Source organism: Sinocyclocheilus anshuiensis, unplaced genomic scaffold (assembly GCF_001515605.1).
Source record: "Sinocyclocheilus anshuiensis isolate Anshui unplaced genomic scaffold, SAMN03320099.WGS_v1.1 scaffold1527, whole genome shotgun sequence".
Taxonomy (NCBI): domain Eukaryota; kingdom Metazoa; phylum Chordata; class Actinopteri; order Cypriniformes; family Cyprinidae; genus Sinocyclocheilus; species Sinocyclocheilus anshuiensis.
Window position 1 is genome coordinate 47,544 of NW_015548280.1, and position 17,140 is coordinate 64,683.

The 17,140-nt window shown below is 40.6% G+C and overlaps 1 protein-coding gene across 1 annotated transcript in view; it reads right to left on the reverse strand.

Moving 5' to 3' along the window:
- cdh11 (cadherin 11, type 2, OB-cadherin (osteoblast)) overlaps positions 1 to 17,140 on the reverse strand; it is a 57,376-nt gene that overhangs the window by 1,933 nt on the left and 38,303 nt on the right. Inside the window, exons 2-11 of the mRNA XM_016443416.1 lie at positions 14,790 to 15,247; positions 13,739 to 14,033; positions 12,925 to 13,044; positions 11,484 to 11,651; positions 8,810 to 8,997; positions 6,048 to 6,301; positions 5,810 to 5,946; positions 5,085 to 5,206; positions 4,124 to 4,241; positions 534 to 785 (exon numbers count right to left, since the gene is read on the reverse strand). Coding sequence (XP_016298902.1) covers positions 534 to 785; positions 4,124 to 4,241; positions 5,085 to 5,206; positions 5,810 to 5,946; positions 6,048 to 6,301; positions 8,810 to 8,997; positions 11,484 to 11,651; positions 12,925 to 13,044; positions 13,739 to 14,033; positions 14,790 to 15,041 — 1,906 coding nt within the window. The 5' untranslated portion in view covers positions 15,042 to 15,247. The remainder of the gene's footprint in view (positions 1 to 533; positions 786 to 4,123; positions 4,242 to 5,084; positions 5,207 to 5,809; positions 5,947 to 6,047; positions 6,302 to 8,809; positions 8,998 to 11,483; positions 11,652 to 12,924; positions 13,045 to 13,738; positions 14,034 to 14,789; positions 15,248 to 17,140) is intronic.

Genomic DNA, 17,140 nt, shown 5'->3' on the forward strand with positions numbered 1-17,140 from the left:
CTTTGTATAAAAGGTAACATAAAAGCTCTTTGACCTAAATTTCAACATAAATATAATCTATAAATATATATAAATATAAAATATATTTATTTTGTACTTTTATATTTTTTTATGTATGTAATCATTCATTCATATATGTTTTTTTATTTGTATTTGTTATCATGTTTTTTTTTTGTCAAGTTTTGTCTTACTCTGAAGCATTTGTCTCTGACAATTTCAAATATTACTTAAGTAAACTATCGTCTTTATAACCTACTTAGGCTCAGAATGCTTTAGGGAAACAAATCCCTAATCAGTTTTAGAGGCAAGCAAAGTAAATAAATGATGTTCTCTGTAAACTATCTGTTCTATAAATACTTTACGCTTCTGTAGTTGTATGAGTGTAAAAGAATTCCAGTGTGTTTTGGGGTGAAATGCAAATATTGACATGCATCAGGTCCCTATAAGATGTTTAAACCAACCAAGCTAGACCTCTATTATTTACACGTGGTTGCTTTGCTTGTGTATTCATATACAAATACAATTAGGCTTACCCAGTAGAATAACAATACAGGCCAAGATGGCAATCAGAGCTCCGGTGCTGAGCCCTGCTGACAGGATGAAAGGTTCCACATTGCAAGATAGGATAGTGTCTTTGCTGTCGCAGCTGCACACACGGATTATAAGAGTATTGGTGCTGCTCATTGGGGGTACACCATTGTCATTGATCTCGATGGGAAGGTGATACACATCCTGGGACATTCTGCTGAAGCCCTTCCGGATCACAAAGATGCTAGCAGTGCTATCTGTGGAAGCAACAGAGGAACATTGATGGAATGTTTACTTCAGCTGATGAGGAGGTTACAGGATTTTAGTAAAACAACAACAGAGTTGTAAATGCGCTGAATAGAATTACAGGAAAGTTCTCCGTTTCCTTGAGTTTAGGTGCATGAGAACTACCCATAGCCACCGGTGAGAGTCAATGAGGTGTGAATCCTCCAATATTAAATTCATGTTTAATATTGAGAACATTTATCAGCTTTTGGAAGTGTAATCAAAGTTAGAGCAGAGGGAGCGGTATTGGTTTTATTTGCAACTGGGAGGGATGGATCAGTGCCAGCGCATTTCCCTGACTCAGTGCAAGGTCACGCTGAAGGCATAGATGGAGTGAGTTCATTTAGGGGCCTGGGGTTTAGTCATTTTCACTCCCTCTGGCACCACTTTCTTCAACCTTCAGTGGCTCTGTCAGGGAAGGCCACTAATGATATGGCTACAACGCTCATATAGCATGACGCCGTGGACAGGCTCGATCAATCTAATGTTATCCATTATAATTCTATATCATATTCTGTCAGTGAGATTACCATGGGCTGTGTGAAGTATCAATTTGCAACGTTTGAACCTGAGAGAGCTCCTCTGGGTCCTTGTTTACAATGTTGTGCTTTTGGGCCACCTTTATTGGCAAATGCTGTACACTGAGCACCCTCAAGGAAGTCTCCTTTGTGCCAGGAAGGGAGCATGAATGTGTTGGTCATGTGTGCATAATGTGTGACAAAAATATTGAGTCTGCTATTATAAACATTTTTTTTTTTTACACTGTCAATGTGAAGCCAAATCAAATTCTTCATAAATCATTATCTGGAAAATATTATATGGAAGAAGTTTCTGCCACGGAACGAAAAGTATTTTTCTCAGAATTGTGTTTATATCTCACAATTCTGACTTTATAACAAACCAGCAGGCACAGGACATCAATATAACGTCAGGTTGACGTTGGACATGACGTTGGACAGATGTTGCATTTTGGTTGAGAATGAAAATTGGGTTGACGTCAGTATTTGACGCCAATTTGAAGTTGACTTAACGTTTTGGTTACACAAACAACAAATATCAACGTCAGCTGACGTCAGTATTGGACATCAAATTAATACTGACATTAGACATTGAGTTGACAGAATTTTGGTCACCCGAAGTATCAACCTAGTTTTTTTGTTTTTTTAACCAAATATAAACGTCTTATAATGTTGTGTGCCTGCTGGGAAGCAATTGTGACATTACATCTCTGACTTTATAACTTCAGCAGAAATGGGCTTCCATAATGTGTTTAAAAATTACGGAATAAGTTATTTTAAACTTTCAATTCAAAAAAGACTGCAATAATCTATTTTACTTGACTTTGAGTGGAGCATAATGGAGCTTCAGATAAATGGATGGGCAAAGCTTTTGAAAACTGTATCCATTTGAAAGGCTCTGGATCCTGATAAGGCCAGTCAATCTGAGTAGCCTAAGAATAAGTTATTTTAAACTTTCAATTCAAAAAAGACTGCAATAATCTATTTTACTTGACTTTTTTTTTTTTTTAAACAAAAAAAAAAACGTAAAGACCCTAACTTTATGGCTCTCAATGACAGATATTTACTAAAAATTGCAATTGCTGGATGATGATTAATTCCCATATTTAAATTCAGTTGGCATTCTCAAAACCTTGCAGACCAAAACCAGATCTGATGCATTTTTACTTTTTCATTATTACTAAACACAGATAATATTCTATACACTTAATATTTAGAGTTCATGCACATTTATAATCAGCAGGCCTTCATTACGTCCGTCTGATAAGAGGAGCAATGTCAGAGCCTCTGTGCGGAGAGTGGAGCATAATGGAGCTTCAGATAAATGGGTGGGCAAAGCTTTTGAAAACTGTATCCATTTGAAAGGCTCTGGATCCTGATAAGGCCAGTCAATCTGAGTAGCCTAATCTGTCTCCCTAATATTGTTGGCTTTTGAAATGGCCTGCTAAAAAGTGCTCATCTCCTTTCTCATTAAAGCAGACCGAATGGGAAAGACAGTCATTTCTCTCTCTCTTTCATTCCCTCAACTTCTCGGTTCACATCGGTTCGCTCTATTAACCAAGAAAAAAGCCTAAACAGATCTGTGATTGTAAACATTCACCCTTTAAAAACAATTAATGCATGTTTCGCTCACTCAGGCACCAATTATGTGGAGTTACTGGAATCAGCTATTGGGATTTCATTATATTTCCAATCTATTTGGTGGTCAACGAGAAATATAGCACAATCAGAAATTAGCCAATGGAATGCAGCAGCTCAGTCAATTATGTAAATTTGAAGGCCAACCTGGAAGGCTATTTCACCATGGGGTCCCTTGAGGTGTTCAGAAAAGCAAAGGTTTTTGATTTTTGAGTAAAATGATAACATATGGTTAAATTACATGGAGCTACAGTTGTCTGATTCTTAGAGGCACAGCAGCTTCCACTGTTTAGTGTGTAATTTGTGTAAGCAAAATAGGAAAATCTGAAGTAATTCCAAAAACCGACTGCAAATTTTCTGATCTGACGGCTTGAAAATTCTAATTCTCTTCCAGGTATGACTCGAAATTAAACATCTCTACAGGTGGAAAATAGTTTAGTTTGTTAGCATATGTTAGACTACTATCATTATCGTATCATAGCAGTCACACTGAGCATTCTAAAATAACACCAAATCTCCTTGTGAGCAAAGTAAACAAGATTTACAGTTTCTTTGATGCATACATAATTCAGCTTGTAATCTATCAAGAGCCACCACATAATGAGTTCATATAAAAGCAGCAAATTCCCCTCAAACTGAGCACCACCCAGTCACGACGACACTCCTCAGAGAGGCTCCTCAACTGGCTCTAACTTGAGGCTTCTCGTTTCCCAGCGACTGACTCTCACATTACAGTATAGGTGGGGCTCTCATACATGTTCTTCAGACCTGTGCCTACCTGTTTGACGAAAGACTATTAGACTAAAGTATGGTGCTGAAGGTTTTCTGGGAACACCAAGCAGGATGCTTGAGAAACGGACTGCCTACCAGCTGGGCCTCACCCACATTTCGAATCCACAGATGGAGAAGCTCAAATGAGAGCGACACTTGACTTGAGTTTGCCCACCTCATCATGACCTAATTATCAACATGAGGTTGGCTGGGCGACACAGCAGACACTCACTCCTACACAGGGATAAACTCATTTGGTTTGGAAAGAGACTAAAAAAATGTGTTTTCAAATGGCGTATTTCCTTAGGCAGTTTACTTGGCTTGAAAGAAGCAGTTCTTCAGTGCAAATTATTCTGTTATGGTGTGTTTTTTGTGCCACACACCTCTGTTGTCCTTGAGGGAGAAACTGTGGTTGTTAGCGACCTCAGGGGCCAGGCTGAAGTGGAAGTGCTGGCGGTGGGCCATTTCGTCCTTATCCGTAGCGCTAACTGTTTCAATGAGCTGTGGAGCAGAGGGTTCAAATCAGGTCATGTTAAATTGGTTAAAATTACCAGGGCATGCCTTTAAATAAATGTATGCCTCTTTTATCTCTCTTTCTTTTTTCTCTGTCACTCATTCAAACTTGCAACTGGCCGACAAAGGGAAAGTTAACACTGAATTGATTAAATTTAGACATCAATACAATCTTTTATAGTGCTCATTTAAAAGTTTTGATAGAAGTTGTGACCTCTTTTAGGAATTAGCTAACTCATTAACCATTTCCTGTACTTATTTAAAGGCAGTCATACATTTCACAGATACAAGGATCAAATAAGGGACATTAAGTTATCTAAGCCAAAAATATCTATCTATCTATCTATCTATCTATCTGTCTATCTATCTATCTATCTATCTATCTATCTATCTATCTATCAAATATTATCTGGCAACACTTTACAGATTATTCACTAATGTTTTAAAGTATGGAGTCAGTATATATTTTTTAATGCTTTTAAAAGAAGTCTCTTATGTTCACCAAAGCTGCATTTCATTTTTTAGATCAAAATACAGTAAAAAAAAAAAAAAAAATGCAATATTCTCCAGTCTGTATTGTCACATGATCCTTCAGAAATTATTCTAATTCATAGATTAGTAATTTAGTAACTTGTAACTTTTGATGCATCCTTGCTGGATAAAAGTAATTAATACAATCTTACTGATCCCAAACTTTTGAATGTTAGTGTGTGTATATGCATTAATAACATAAACACATCAAGTGTTTACATTAGTTAAAGTGTTGCTAATTATTTAATAAGTGCTGAAACATATTTAATTGGTCCTCAAATAAACAGTTAGTTGACTTACCTTTCCAGGGCTGACATTCTCACAGACAAGCACTTCGTTTTGAGTGGCAAACTCTGGAGCGTTGTCATTCACATCTTTGACTTTTATATTTACTCGTACTTTTGCATCTTGGTGATGGCCGCCTGGAACAACAACAGAATTCAAAATGAGACACATTTTTAAGATTTATCAATAATTCAGTGTGCTGTAAAAACTTTAGTTAGCCCTTAGTGGAAGGACATGAGTGACAAGACAGAATCAAAATTGTCACAATTGGAAAATCTGAAATGATCAGGTTTAGTAAATCCCTTGATATTTTGCTTTCAGACACAGTGTCTTCCACATAACAAAAGACTATTTTCGATGTAGTTTTCATGTCTTTGACCTTGCATTTTTGATGGTCAAAATTATCAAAGACAGTGGAATGAAAATGTATCACACAGAATCTTTGAATTCAAACAGAACAGACACTAACTGCACCTCAAGGAAATCACATGCACACAAAAATAAATATATAACATTTTAGGGCCAATTACACACTGTTCACTGAACTGAGGGTATCATTTGAAGTTTGAAGAGGTAATCTGTGGCTGTCTCTTCTGAAATCATGCAGGAGGCCTGGCGACACTACAACCACACAAAAGCAGGGTGGAGGGAGAGCTGTGGAGCTTGGTTAGGGAAAAAAACGAGAAACATGCAAGGCTACTCTGTTATTTAAAAGCCCAGAAAAGCGATGAGTGACCTACCAATCTCTGCAGCACTGACAGAGATGTTGTGCCAAGCCTGTGCTTCCCGATCTAAAGGCCTTGTGGTCTTAATAATGCCGTCCTCAGTATTAATGGTGAAAAACTCTTCCAAGTCTGTGTAGCGTAGAATCATATATCTGGGATGAAAGAGAAAAAAAAAAAAATATCATACTGCTGTACTGACAAAAAACGGGTAAAGCAAAAGTAATCTGATTATTTTACAGGAAGCAGTTGCTACCTGATTGGGTTGTTCATGATGTCGGTGTCTTTGGCATGCACACGGCCGACTAGAGTGCCTGCTGGGGCATTTTCCTCCACCTCAAAGTTGTAGCCGGGAGCCATGAAGGTCGGGGGCTCGTCGGCATCTTCTACTGATATTTTCACAATGGTAGTATCTTTGTATGGACCCCAGGCAGTGAAACGTGGGTCCACATGTGGGTTGGAGGCTTCTACCTTTAGCGTATATGATCGCTTGGTCTCAAAGTCCACAGGCTGAAAACAAAAGGTCAGGCTACAATTTAGTTATTCACTTTGATGGAAGCTGTCAATAGAAAAAAAAAAAAAAATGTTGTTTTTTTTCAGGAATCACTCTACATGTTCAAATATGAAAATGACCCGTCTCAATTGATTCTGGACTACATGGAGAACCAAAGGTGAATTAAGAGAAAAATGAGTCTGAGCAATAAAATAACCATTAATTGATTACAAATATAGTAAATCAAGTGAAATGAAATAGGAAAAGTAAACACTAGAATATAGCTAACCAGAAAAAAGGAAAAAAAGGAAAAGTTTAAAAGAAGCAGACTAGAGGGCACTGTTGTTATACATTTGGGAAGGAGACTGAATCCACAAAGAAGCCTGAATGAGAAAGCATTCAAATATCAAGGCTCTTGCAGACATCTTTCAGTTACAGATTGCACTTTTTTACAATTCTCAAATGGCACAATTCTCATGCAATTTAGGTTGTTTTTTTTCAGGAATCACTCTACATGTTCAAATATGAAAATGACCCGTCTCAATTGATTCTGGACTACATGGAGAACCAAAGGTGAATTAAGAGAAAAATGAGTCTGAGCAATAAAATAACCATTAATTGATTACAAATATAGTAAATCAAGTGAAATGAAATAGGAAAAGTAAACACTAGAATATAGCTAACCAGAAAAAAGGAAAAAAAGAAAAAGTTTAAAAGAAGCAGACTAGAGGGCACTGTTGTTATACATTTGGGAAGGAGACTGAATCCACAAAGAAGCCTGAATGAGAAAGCATTCAAATATCAAGGCTCTTGCAGACATCTTTCAGTTACAGATTGCACTTTTTTACAATTCTCAAATGGCACAATTCTCATGCAATTTAGGTTAAAGCAAATAAAACAAGATTTAAAAAAAAAAGTGTTCAAAAGCAGCCAGTCATTTGGTCCGCTCGTGTCCTCCTGCATCGCCAGTTTTCACACGTCCGCCTGTTTTCTGATTAGCCTGTCTCACCCATCACACCTCTCGGTCACAAATTACCAAGTGAGAATTACACATAAAGGGTACATATCAACTCAAACACACACGCACACGTACACATGGCGGCTAGCTGTGTGTTCATTGGATGACAGTTGTTTTTCTTGCTTCCTCATTCTCTTCTCTCACATTTTCTTTTCTTTGGTTCTCTTTAATGGAGCTGCCAATGCTGGAAACAAGTATGACCCATTTCTTTCCTCCAACAGGTTGCAAACTATTCTCTGTTTATCCTGACAACATCAGTCCCCCCTCCTTCTCTTTTTCCCCTACTACAATCCTTTATGTGGCACCTAATAACTCCCGACTGAACCTAATCAGGAGCAGATAGTATTCACAATAATGCTACATCTCCTCTTAATAGTCAGCCTGCGTCGCCTGCCCGCAGTTGAAACAGAATACTTGATTAAAACCCTGGCAATTCTGTCAGTAATTTCGACTTTAATTTTCAACATGCTTTGAAGAGCAAAAGGTGATGATTTCCCAAGAGGTGTATCAGTGAGACATTGTGTTATTGAGTGAAGCAGCATTGCATCAAGCTGATTGTTGTTGGCATGCCATATTGTCTGTTCTCTCACCCTTCTGCATGATTCATCCCCTCCTTATACCCTTCTCGGCAATCTGAAAAAGCACTGCTGTGGCCATGACGTTTAAAAAAAACTAAAACACAAGCGAGGCTGACAAAATCCCCTACAATTGTTCCTGCACCATACAAACCTCCTTTATACAAACAACATTCACAATATGCTGACGCTTCACCGGTTTACACAGCTTAAACAGCAATAATTCTTGACTGCATATGTTTTTCTTTCTTCAATATGCTTTCCTTTATAATGATAATTTCATGGATGATCACTAGAGATCTTAAGCTGTGGGGGTGAGAGGTAAAGGATCACCAGCAGGTGGCAGTGTTAATGCTGCAGGCTGGGTCTCTTTGGCTCTCAGGCTAAAGCTGGTTAGTGGCTAGCAGGCTTCTTGGGGTGATGTGAGATTTCTCTCGGCCACGGGAGGTGGGGGTACGGACGAACCCGAGTGGCTGTGTAATTGTCTGCATAATCCAGCGCCTCAGAGCAGGGGAGGAATAACCCGGGCAGCACGGCCCAGATGAGCTTCCCTCACACGGACGGAGAGAAGCAGCCATGAAAGTCAATGCTCATCTCAGACATAATAGGGAAGGGATGGGCAATGTCATTGCAATTACAGAGTGAAAATGGTGAAAAATCACTTTCCAGCTTCCCAGCAGTCCTGCACTTGTGCTCACAACCTTGCATATTTGAGCGTCCATGCAAATAGGAACACAAATGAACAAGCAAATAAGCTAAATGCAAACGATTCCTCAAGAAGACTAAGGGATGGACAGAGAAATTCACAGTAATGCTATCTGACAAGAGCCCCCCTCCCTTTTTGCACACATACTTGCTTCCATTCACAATTGCAGTTACGTAACTAGACGTTGCATTAACACATACTTCTTTGGCGCTCTCACACACTTCACCTTCTTTAGTTTGATGACTGCCTCTTGGGTCTCCGAGTCCTTGGTGATTTCGAAGAGGTTCATGCCGTCTCCCTCCAAGATGCGATAATCCACCAGTCCGTTCTCTGCCAGATCGGGATCTCTGGCCTTCAATCGACCCACCTCCTCACCGGGAACCTTGTCCTCCGAGACCGCCATGGCGTAAACACCTGTGAAGAAGGAGAGTGAGTCCCGGGAGCTCTCAGAAAAGGAGGGGTAGGAGGTTATATGGTTTATAATATCCCTGAGTCACAGGCAAGAAAAATCATGATCACACTGCCCACCCGGGAATGGAGAGCCGGTCCTCTGTGTGATACCGGTGCTACCTTCAGCTAGCTGCCTGGCACCTGTGAGCTCTTAGCTGGTGAGAACAGGAGTGCATGTGTGAAATATATATTTGTGTGTTAGAGTGAGCTTGTATGCGTATGTGGGTGGGTGTATGAAGACTATAACAGACACCTGCCTGAGGCTGGAGCTCGCAGAAGAACCATATGGCTCCACTCCCTGTCTGCTGAGAGCCAAAAGCTTCAGCTGCATTTATAAAAATAACTCCCACATGGGGAGGAAGTCCTCGCGAAGAAAGGCCAGGGCATGCAAAGAGGTCTGCTTTTTCAATCAGACCCTCGACAGACCAAAAAAAAGCGTTTTCATCTACACATTTTTTTTGGGAGCTAAGTTTGCAGCGAGTCATGTGTCAAAGTCTGTTTCGGATAGGGCAAACATCTCTGTGAATCAATATCGAGCCTAAAAGAGACAGCCCACTGCTCAAACTGCATTTTTTCAGAGTGAGCAGACCCACATTAAATATCTGAAGCTCAGATTCTCACCTGTGCTCTGAGCCAAACTGCTGTCCACATTAAAAAATCAATCTTGCTCCTGAAATGTTCCATCATGCAGTCGGCTCAAAACTATCGGCGAGGTAGATTTAAGGATCTGCTGGCCTAAGCTACTCATTGTGGGCAATAACCTTGCAATGTACAGTTTATTTTGGTCCATGAATAACGGTTTCGACCAGCACCAAAAACAGGGCTTGTGAAGGAGCTGGAGCGCTGGGACCATGCTGCATTCTGCTTAAGTCAGGGAAAAGATTGAAGGCCCTTTGCTACCGAGCCTGAGGCTCAGAGCGCACAAAAAAGCAAAAGCTCAGACGAGATTTATAGGGCCGATTTCTGGAACAAAAGACAGATAAAATCTATGTGCTTAGTGTGCAGTTTAATGTCACATCAGCAACACATGAACGCTAGCTCACACTAGCCCGTTCCTGCTCTCTTCTGTATACGCAAACACAGTAAATATTTCATCTAGCCTTTCACGCTCGAGAGACTTGATGTCATTGTGCTCGCGCTGAACGTTTAAAGAACATTTGAATAATTAAGTTGTGATATTTTCATGTTAACATCTGTAGCTCATATTAGCAGATTCTGACTTGGTCCCTGAGGGCTTGTCAATGTTAATATGTGGTTTGAGGATTGAAGTGTGGAGAAGAAAGAGCTGTACACTGGCTAAAAGCAAACTCTCCTCCCTTGGCGCATGCATAGCAGAGGTCAGAGTAATGTTGTGTGTAGCCAGCCAAAGAGCAAGACATGGTCACAGTGACAATAATAAAACCTGACAAGGATAGAGGAGGACAAAAATGATGGATGGAGGAGAGATGGCGATAGGAAAAGCGAGAAAGACAGAGAAAGAGGGAACATTCACAGCTGGAAGAATAAATTCTCTCACCCTGAGCGAACTTCGGAGGGTTGTCATTGACATCAGTCAGGGTGATTTTAACCTGAGTGGTCCCTGACAGACCGCCCATGTGTCCACCCATGTCCTTGGCCTGGATGACGACATCGTATTCCTGCCTGGCCTCTCTGTCCATGTTGGGAAGAGCTGTTCGAATGATTCCTATAGACACACATATAAACACAATATGAAGTAAGATGCACCCCAGACCATTAATTTATGACCATCCATTCATTAATTGATTTATTGTATGTTTCATCAGCATTTATGAGATTTATTCCATCTAACCAGTTTGAATGGATTTTTGCAGTAACAAATATTGCTATTTTGAAGTGAAAACGTCTCAGGTTACTTATGTAACCATAGTTCCCTGAGTAGGGAACGAGACACTGCGTCCTCTAGGGGTCGCTATGGGGAACGCCTCGTCGTGACCCGTGTCTGAAGCATACATTGAAAAAACACCAACTCGTTGGCCGGCGACAGCCATGACGTCACTACCGGTGCGACTATATTATAAATAGGCGCCGGGAGCACACATCATTCACTTCTTCGTCTGAAGCTTGCGTCCACAGCATGGCAAGAAACCTAGAGGACGCAGTTAACATCTGTAGCTCATATTAGCAGATTCTGACTTGGTCCCTGAGGGCTTGTCAATGTTAATATGTGGTTTGAGGATTGAAGTGTGGAGAAGAAAGAGCTGTACACTGGCTAAAAGCAAACTCTCCTCCCTTGGCGCATGCATAGCAGAGGTCAGAGTAATGTTGTGTGTAGCCAGCCAAAGAGCAAGGCATGGTCACAGTGACAATAATAAAACCTGACAAGGATAGAGGAGGACAAAAATTATGGATGGAGGAGAGATGGCGATAGGAAAAGTGAGAAAGACAGAGAAAGAGGGAACATTCACAGCTGGAAGAATAAATTCTCTCACCCTGAGCGAACTTCGGAGGGTTGTCATTGACATCAGTCAGGGTGATTTTAACCTGAGTGGTCCCTGACAGACCGCCCATGTGTCCACCCATGTCCTTGGCCTGGATGACGACATCGTATTCCTGCCTGGCCTCTCTGTCCATGTTGGGAAGAGCTGTTCGAATGATTCCTATAGACACACATATAAACACAATATGAAGTAAGATGCACCCCAGACCATTAATTTATGACCATCCATTCATTAATTGATTTATTGTATGTTTCATCAGCATTTATGAGATTTATTCCATCTAACCAGTTGGAATGGATTTTTGCAGTAACAAATATTGCTATTTTGAAGTGAAAACGTCTCAGGTTACTTATGTAACCATAGTTCCCTGAGTAGGGAACGAGACACTGCGTCCTCTAGGGGTCGCTTTAAGTTAGATGCCCCCCTCAGAACTGGGGCAGAAAGCACCAACTATTTAATATTTCAGCGAATTAGATGCATATTTCAAACATTTCATTGCTCAATAAACCTATGGGCTAATTCAGTGTCACATTTAGTCTAAATGTATAAATAATTGCTATTACAACAATCTGTTCAATTAAAAGTTAAATTCAGTTGCATGATTATATTCTGCTATTCGATTTGACTGTCATTATTCATTCAACTAATCTGCCAAATGCATACATTTGCATGGAATAAGTAATTTAGTATTTCAAATGAATGACATCTTATTAAAAAAAATCATTAAAATGATAGAATATATATTTTGCACATTTTGTGTGAACCAAATTAGCAAATGTGTTTTCCTTAATATACTTGATGATCATCAAGTTACAGTAAATGCATACTGTTCTTAAGGGGGAATCTTGTACCCTCTTCTACATCTCCTACCGTGTGCATCTCATACACAGGCAGTTTTTATCCAGTAGGGCAACTGACCTTGGTCTTACACTTCAGGATAGTGCTGTAGAATAAAACGCTAGCTTTCAACTGACACTTTACTCTTCCAGTCATCTTTCAGACCAGAAAAATATGTGGCTATTTTGCTCATTCTTGAGGTTCTTGAAGCATTTAACACAAATGCGCTATGATTAGTCGCATGATGGTTTTGTTTTTACCACACAGATGAGCAGCACTGAACAGGATCGAGCAAAACATCCAGCTTTAGTTTATTAGCAGCATCTGCTCCATCTCCTCTGACTGCTGTAGGGGTTTCCACTGCCACTGGGACACTGTAGGACTAATGTGACCACGGGTTAATTTAGCTCAGAGAATGCAAGGTGCTCTCACGAAGCGTGAAAAGACTACCCTCTTCATTCCCAATCCTCATACCGTGGTAATTGAATTGAAGCCAAACATGACTTGAAATTGCACATGATGCATATTTGAATGCATGGCTGGCTCCACAGAACTAACACCGAACCAGTGAAAATATCATTACTGACGACTGTACCTGTTTGTGGCTCCACAGAAAAGTAAGGCTGGCCCTGCAGGATGCTGTAGACCAGCCTGGCGCTGTTGCCGTATGTGGGGTCATCGGCGTCTGTAGCTGTGACCTTTATCACTGAAGTACCTGAAGAGAAAGCCATGATAGATATCACTTTTGGATATTGCACAGATCTCACAGTCGAAGGTACACCTCCCATCGACATTCACAACAAAGATAAGAGAGAGAACAGCAACTTGGCTATTTCTCAGGTTATAAAGTTGATCTTGAATAACCTTTCTTAAAGGCAACAAGAGTTTTTCAGAGTCTAAAGCTAGATGATACAAACCGTTGCCTCGGGTTTGTGCATGCAATGTTTTGCCTTCAGCCGGACTAATTTCCATGAAATCTGATTCTGTTTTCACCCAGCGTGTTTACCAACTTGTCTAAAAGTATAAGGAATTGACCTGGACAAAACCAGCCTTTCGAGGTTCCCAGTAGTATTTTGTGAGCTGTGAACGGGGGGTATCGGGGTAACAGATCATTACCCCGTGACAGGAGAGCATTACTGATGATGTATTGCACAGCGAAAATGCAGTAAACACAAACACATGCACACAAACAAATGCAAGCACACACACACACACACACACACACACACACACACACACAGACAAGTCAGCAGTCGCAAAACAACAGTTGCAACAAGAGTACCGATTCGCTTTCTGAGAGTCAGATTTCAGCTCTTTTGAATAATGCATGAGGAACAAGCTGTCAGGCGTGGGCTCATAGAGAAAGAGAAGAAGCTGACAAATATGCTTTTCCAGAGGCTCGCACTCACCAACATTGGACATCTCAGCCACTCGCCCATAGTAAGGGCCGTGAAGGAACTCTGGTGGATTGTCATTGATGTCCTGCACCTTGACAATGAACTCTGAGGGAGGCTCTAGGGGTTTGTTGGTGTCTCGATCCACGGCCTGGGCGGTCAGGGTGTACTGGGCCTGTTCTTCTCTGTCCAGTGTCTTTGTGGCGTGAATGTTGCCCGTTTTGTCATCGATGACAAAAATAGTGCCTGCTCCCTCCCCCGAAAGGATGTATTTAATGTTTCCATCTCCTGAATCTACATCTGAATGAAGCTGGAAGAAGATAAAGAGCATGTGAATGAGATGTTTCCATCAACAACGAGCAGGTCAAACAAGAACGCTGACTCAAAGTAGAAAGCTTTTTGGCTGGTCTTCAGCGATCCATGATAGCATCTCCTCTAGAGTATCACATTAACACACTTATATCTTACAGTAATATCCACCCTGATGGCCGGCTGCATTGACAATGAATTCAGCAGGGAAACATCCCTCTCCTAAATGCTAGTCTACATTACTCTCGAGCGAACTTCATCGTTTTATATTAAAATGCGAACGAACCTCATTTTCGTAATGTATGACTGTTTATATGTTGCAAGCAAAGTGTATAGAGCTGATGCGAATCAAGGGATGTTGATTATGCTGGTTAAAATGAAATTAAACTCCTGACACAGAATATCCCCACTCAATAAGTCTAAACCTCCACTTGGGTTCAGGTGGGAATTTAAAGGCCAACGTGCTGCAGGTTCGCCATGTAACTATCCGGCAGGCCCATAAATCGTACATTTCCCCTATGCAAGAACCATAGGGGACTGCACCGTTATTAAAAAGGAAATCCAATTTATAACCTTTAATCAAGTGGGCCACTGATTGCTTTTGTGGAACAAATGGAGGATATTGCAAGGACTCTGTCTGTAATGAAAACCCCAATGACTTTCATTCACAGCATAACCTTAAGAGAAAAATAGAGGGGGAGGCAGATAAAGAACGGATGTAGAGAAATGGATGTAGAAGTTCCTTGTTTCTACTTACCCGACCTACTAAGACGGGATCCGGGCCTGTGTACTCTTCAATGACAAAGAACTGGTTCCAGACCCAGCCTCGTTTGGAGCGGTGAAGCACCTGGCCCTCTTTGCCTCTCTCCCTGTGTCTGTGCAAAGAGAGATGGCGGCGGTGGCCGCGCTCCCGTGGCCCTGAGCCCCTGTGTGTCGCTGCCGCTGCAGCGCTCCATAGTGCGGCCCCCAAACACAAGAAGAACACCTGCAGTCTCAGTCCCTCCCACATCCTGCCCACACTGTCCACTTCCTCTGGGCCTTCCTGTTCACACCCCTCCTGTGGGTATCAAGGTCCAGAGAGAATCCTTGAAATGGTGTCCGCTGGATGGTGTGGTCTCTAAAGGGGTTGAGGGGGACAGGAGGACACCTCACTGGAGTTGGCCTCTGAGATTCATCACAAAGTCATACTTTTCCCCTCTTTCTTCCTCTCTTATTCTGAAACAAAAAAAGGAGAAAAAAAACACAATTAGTCACATCGCGAAATGTAAGGTACAAAGGTCTAAATTGTCTGCATAAAACCTGGAAATACACAGGATAATAGTTTTAGGATAATAAAACATTTAATGACACTTTTCTGCGCTATTACTAGGTCACTAATCAAATGAGAACATTCGTGTCATTGATCATGTGAAAAAAATGATTTGTAAAGGTCATATATTCTTGTTTCCGCTGAAGCACAAGATGTTCTTTGGTTCAAATCATGCTGGAGAACATGATCATCAGGTTTTACAAACACACCTGGGGAGTTCATGCAGCTTGAGTGCTGCTCTCATTAAAGCAAAAGGGGACAAATCAAACACAGATACATTCTGAAATTCATGTTAGTATTTCAGTTCAACTTTTAGTTAAATTGTTATGCTTATATAATTTGTAATGAAAACAATTCATTAAATTAGAAAAAATGGTGCTCTCAATCTTGGACCCCACTGTATATAAAACTTGGCAATACAACGTGGCTTTTGTCAGACCACACTGGAGTCAAGTTAAATCGACTGTGTTGAAATGTATTCATTCATTTTGTAACAGTGTACCCTGAATTAATTAAGCATCAGAGGTTGTAAGCCCATTTGCGCCTATTCAATTAGACATTACACAGTCAGCGGTCTACCAGCAAACCATTGTTGCGGTAAGCTATTCTCTACGTTGCAGAATATAAACCACAAGGTCTATAGGTCTCATAGATGTTTATTTGAAAATGTAATAAAAAAAAGAAGTTTCTATTCACTTCCAGAAGATCAGACAAAGAATAAAGAGGAAAATAAATGAATACATAAATAAACTCATTCTCTATAATTCAAAGGCTTGGGGTCAGTAAGATTTTTTAAAGGAAATTAATACTTTTATTAAGCAAGGATGCCTTAAATTGAGTACAAGTGACATTAAAGTCATTTATAAAGTGGCAAAAGATTTCCATTTCAAATACATGCTGAACTTTTTAACTTTATATTCATAAAATAATCTTGAAAAATATTAAGCAGCAGAACTATTTTCAACACTGATAATAAGAAATGTTTCTTGAGCATCAAATCACTGGAGTAATTGCTGCAGAAATTTCAGCTTTGCCATAACAGAAATAAATTACATTTAAAAAAAACAAAACATAAACTTAATATAGGAAATTAGATAATGTCTCATAAAATTCCTAATATAAATGTCACACAAGACCATCCTTTTCCAGATTTTTATCCTGTGTAAACACTTGTCATGTTACACATCCCGTAATTAACCACTTGAGGTGTTAGGTGAAATCCTATAAAGTCCGTTCATCGCTCTATGTCTGGGTGTAGGCAGACGTGGTATGGGAGAGCGGCCAGCCGGGTATTTTCTCATCCACTGAGCCGCTAACAACCTTCAGCTCTGACAACAACAGCCACGTTAGCCCGCTGCACCCACACACGCACGCAGTGCCATCCTTACCCTAATCATAGTAAGTCAAATCCTCACTTCACACACATTCAGAGGAGGGGTTTGTGAGAGTGTGAAAGGCACAAGATGGGTGGATAACTAAACCTAAACCTAACCAATTGCCAGTCTGCAAAGCAAAGCCCATAAATATTTCCCAAATAAAGTGCATCCAGCGGAGAACTAGGAAAGTGGGTGCCCTCAAGCAGACCTCTGTACTGTCAGGCCCTGATTACATTATATTGCTTCACGCTCATCTCAGTCTTGGCTGTAAATTGGCATCGGCGCTCGAGAAAGAACACATTCTATCCCCTCCTTTCATTATTGACCGGCCACCAAAATGTCAGGATGCACTGCTACTTGGAGTAGTTTTACAGCCTCTAAAGTCTTCCTCTCAAGTGTGCTTCTTGCGAGCACTAGGAATCC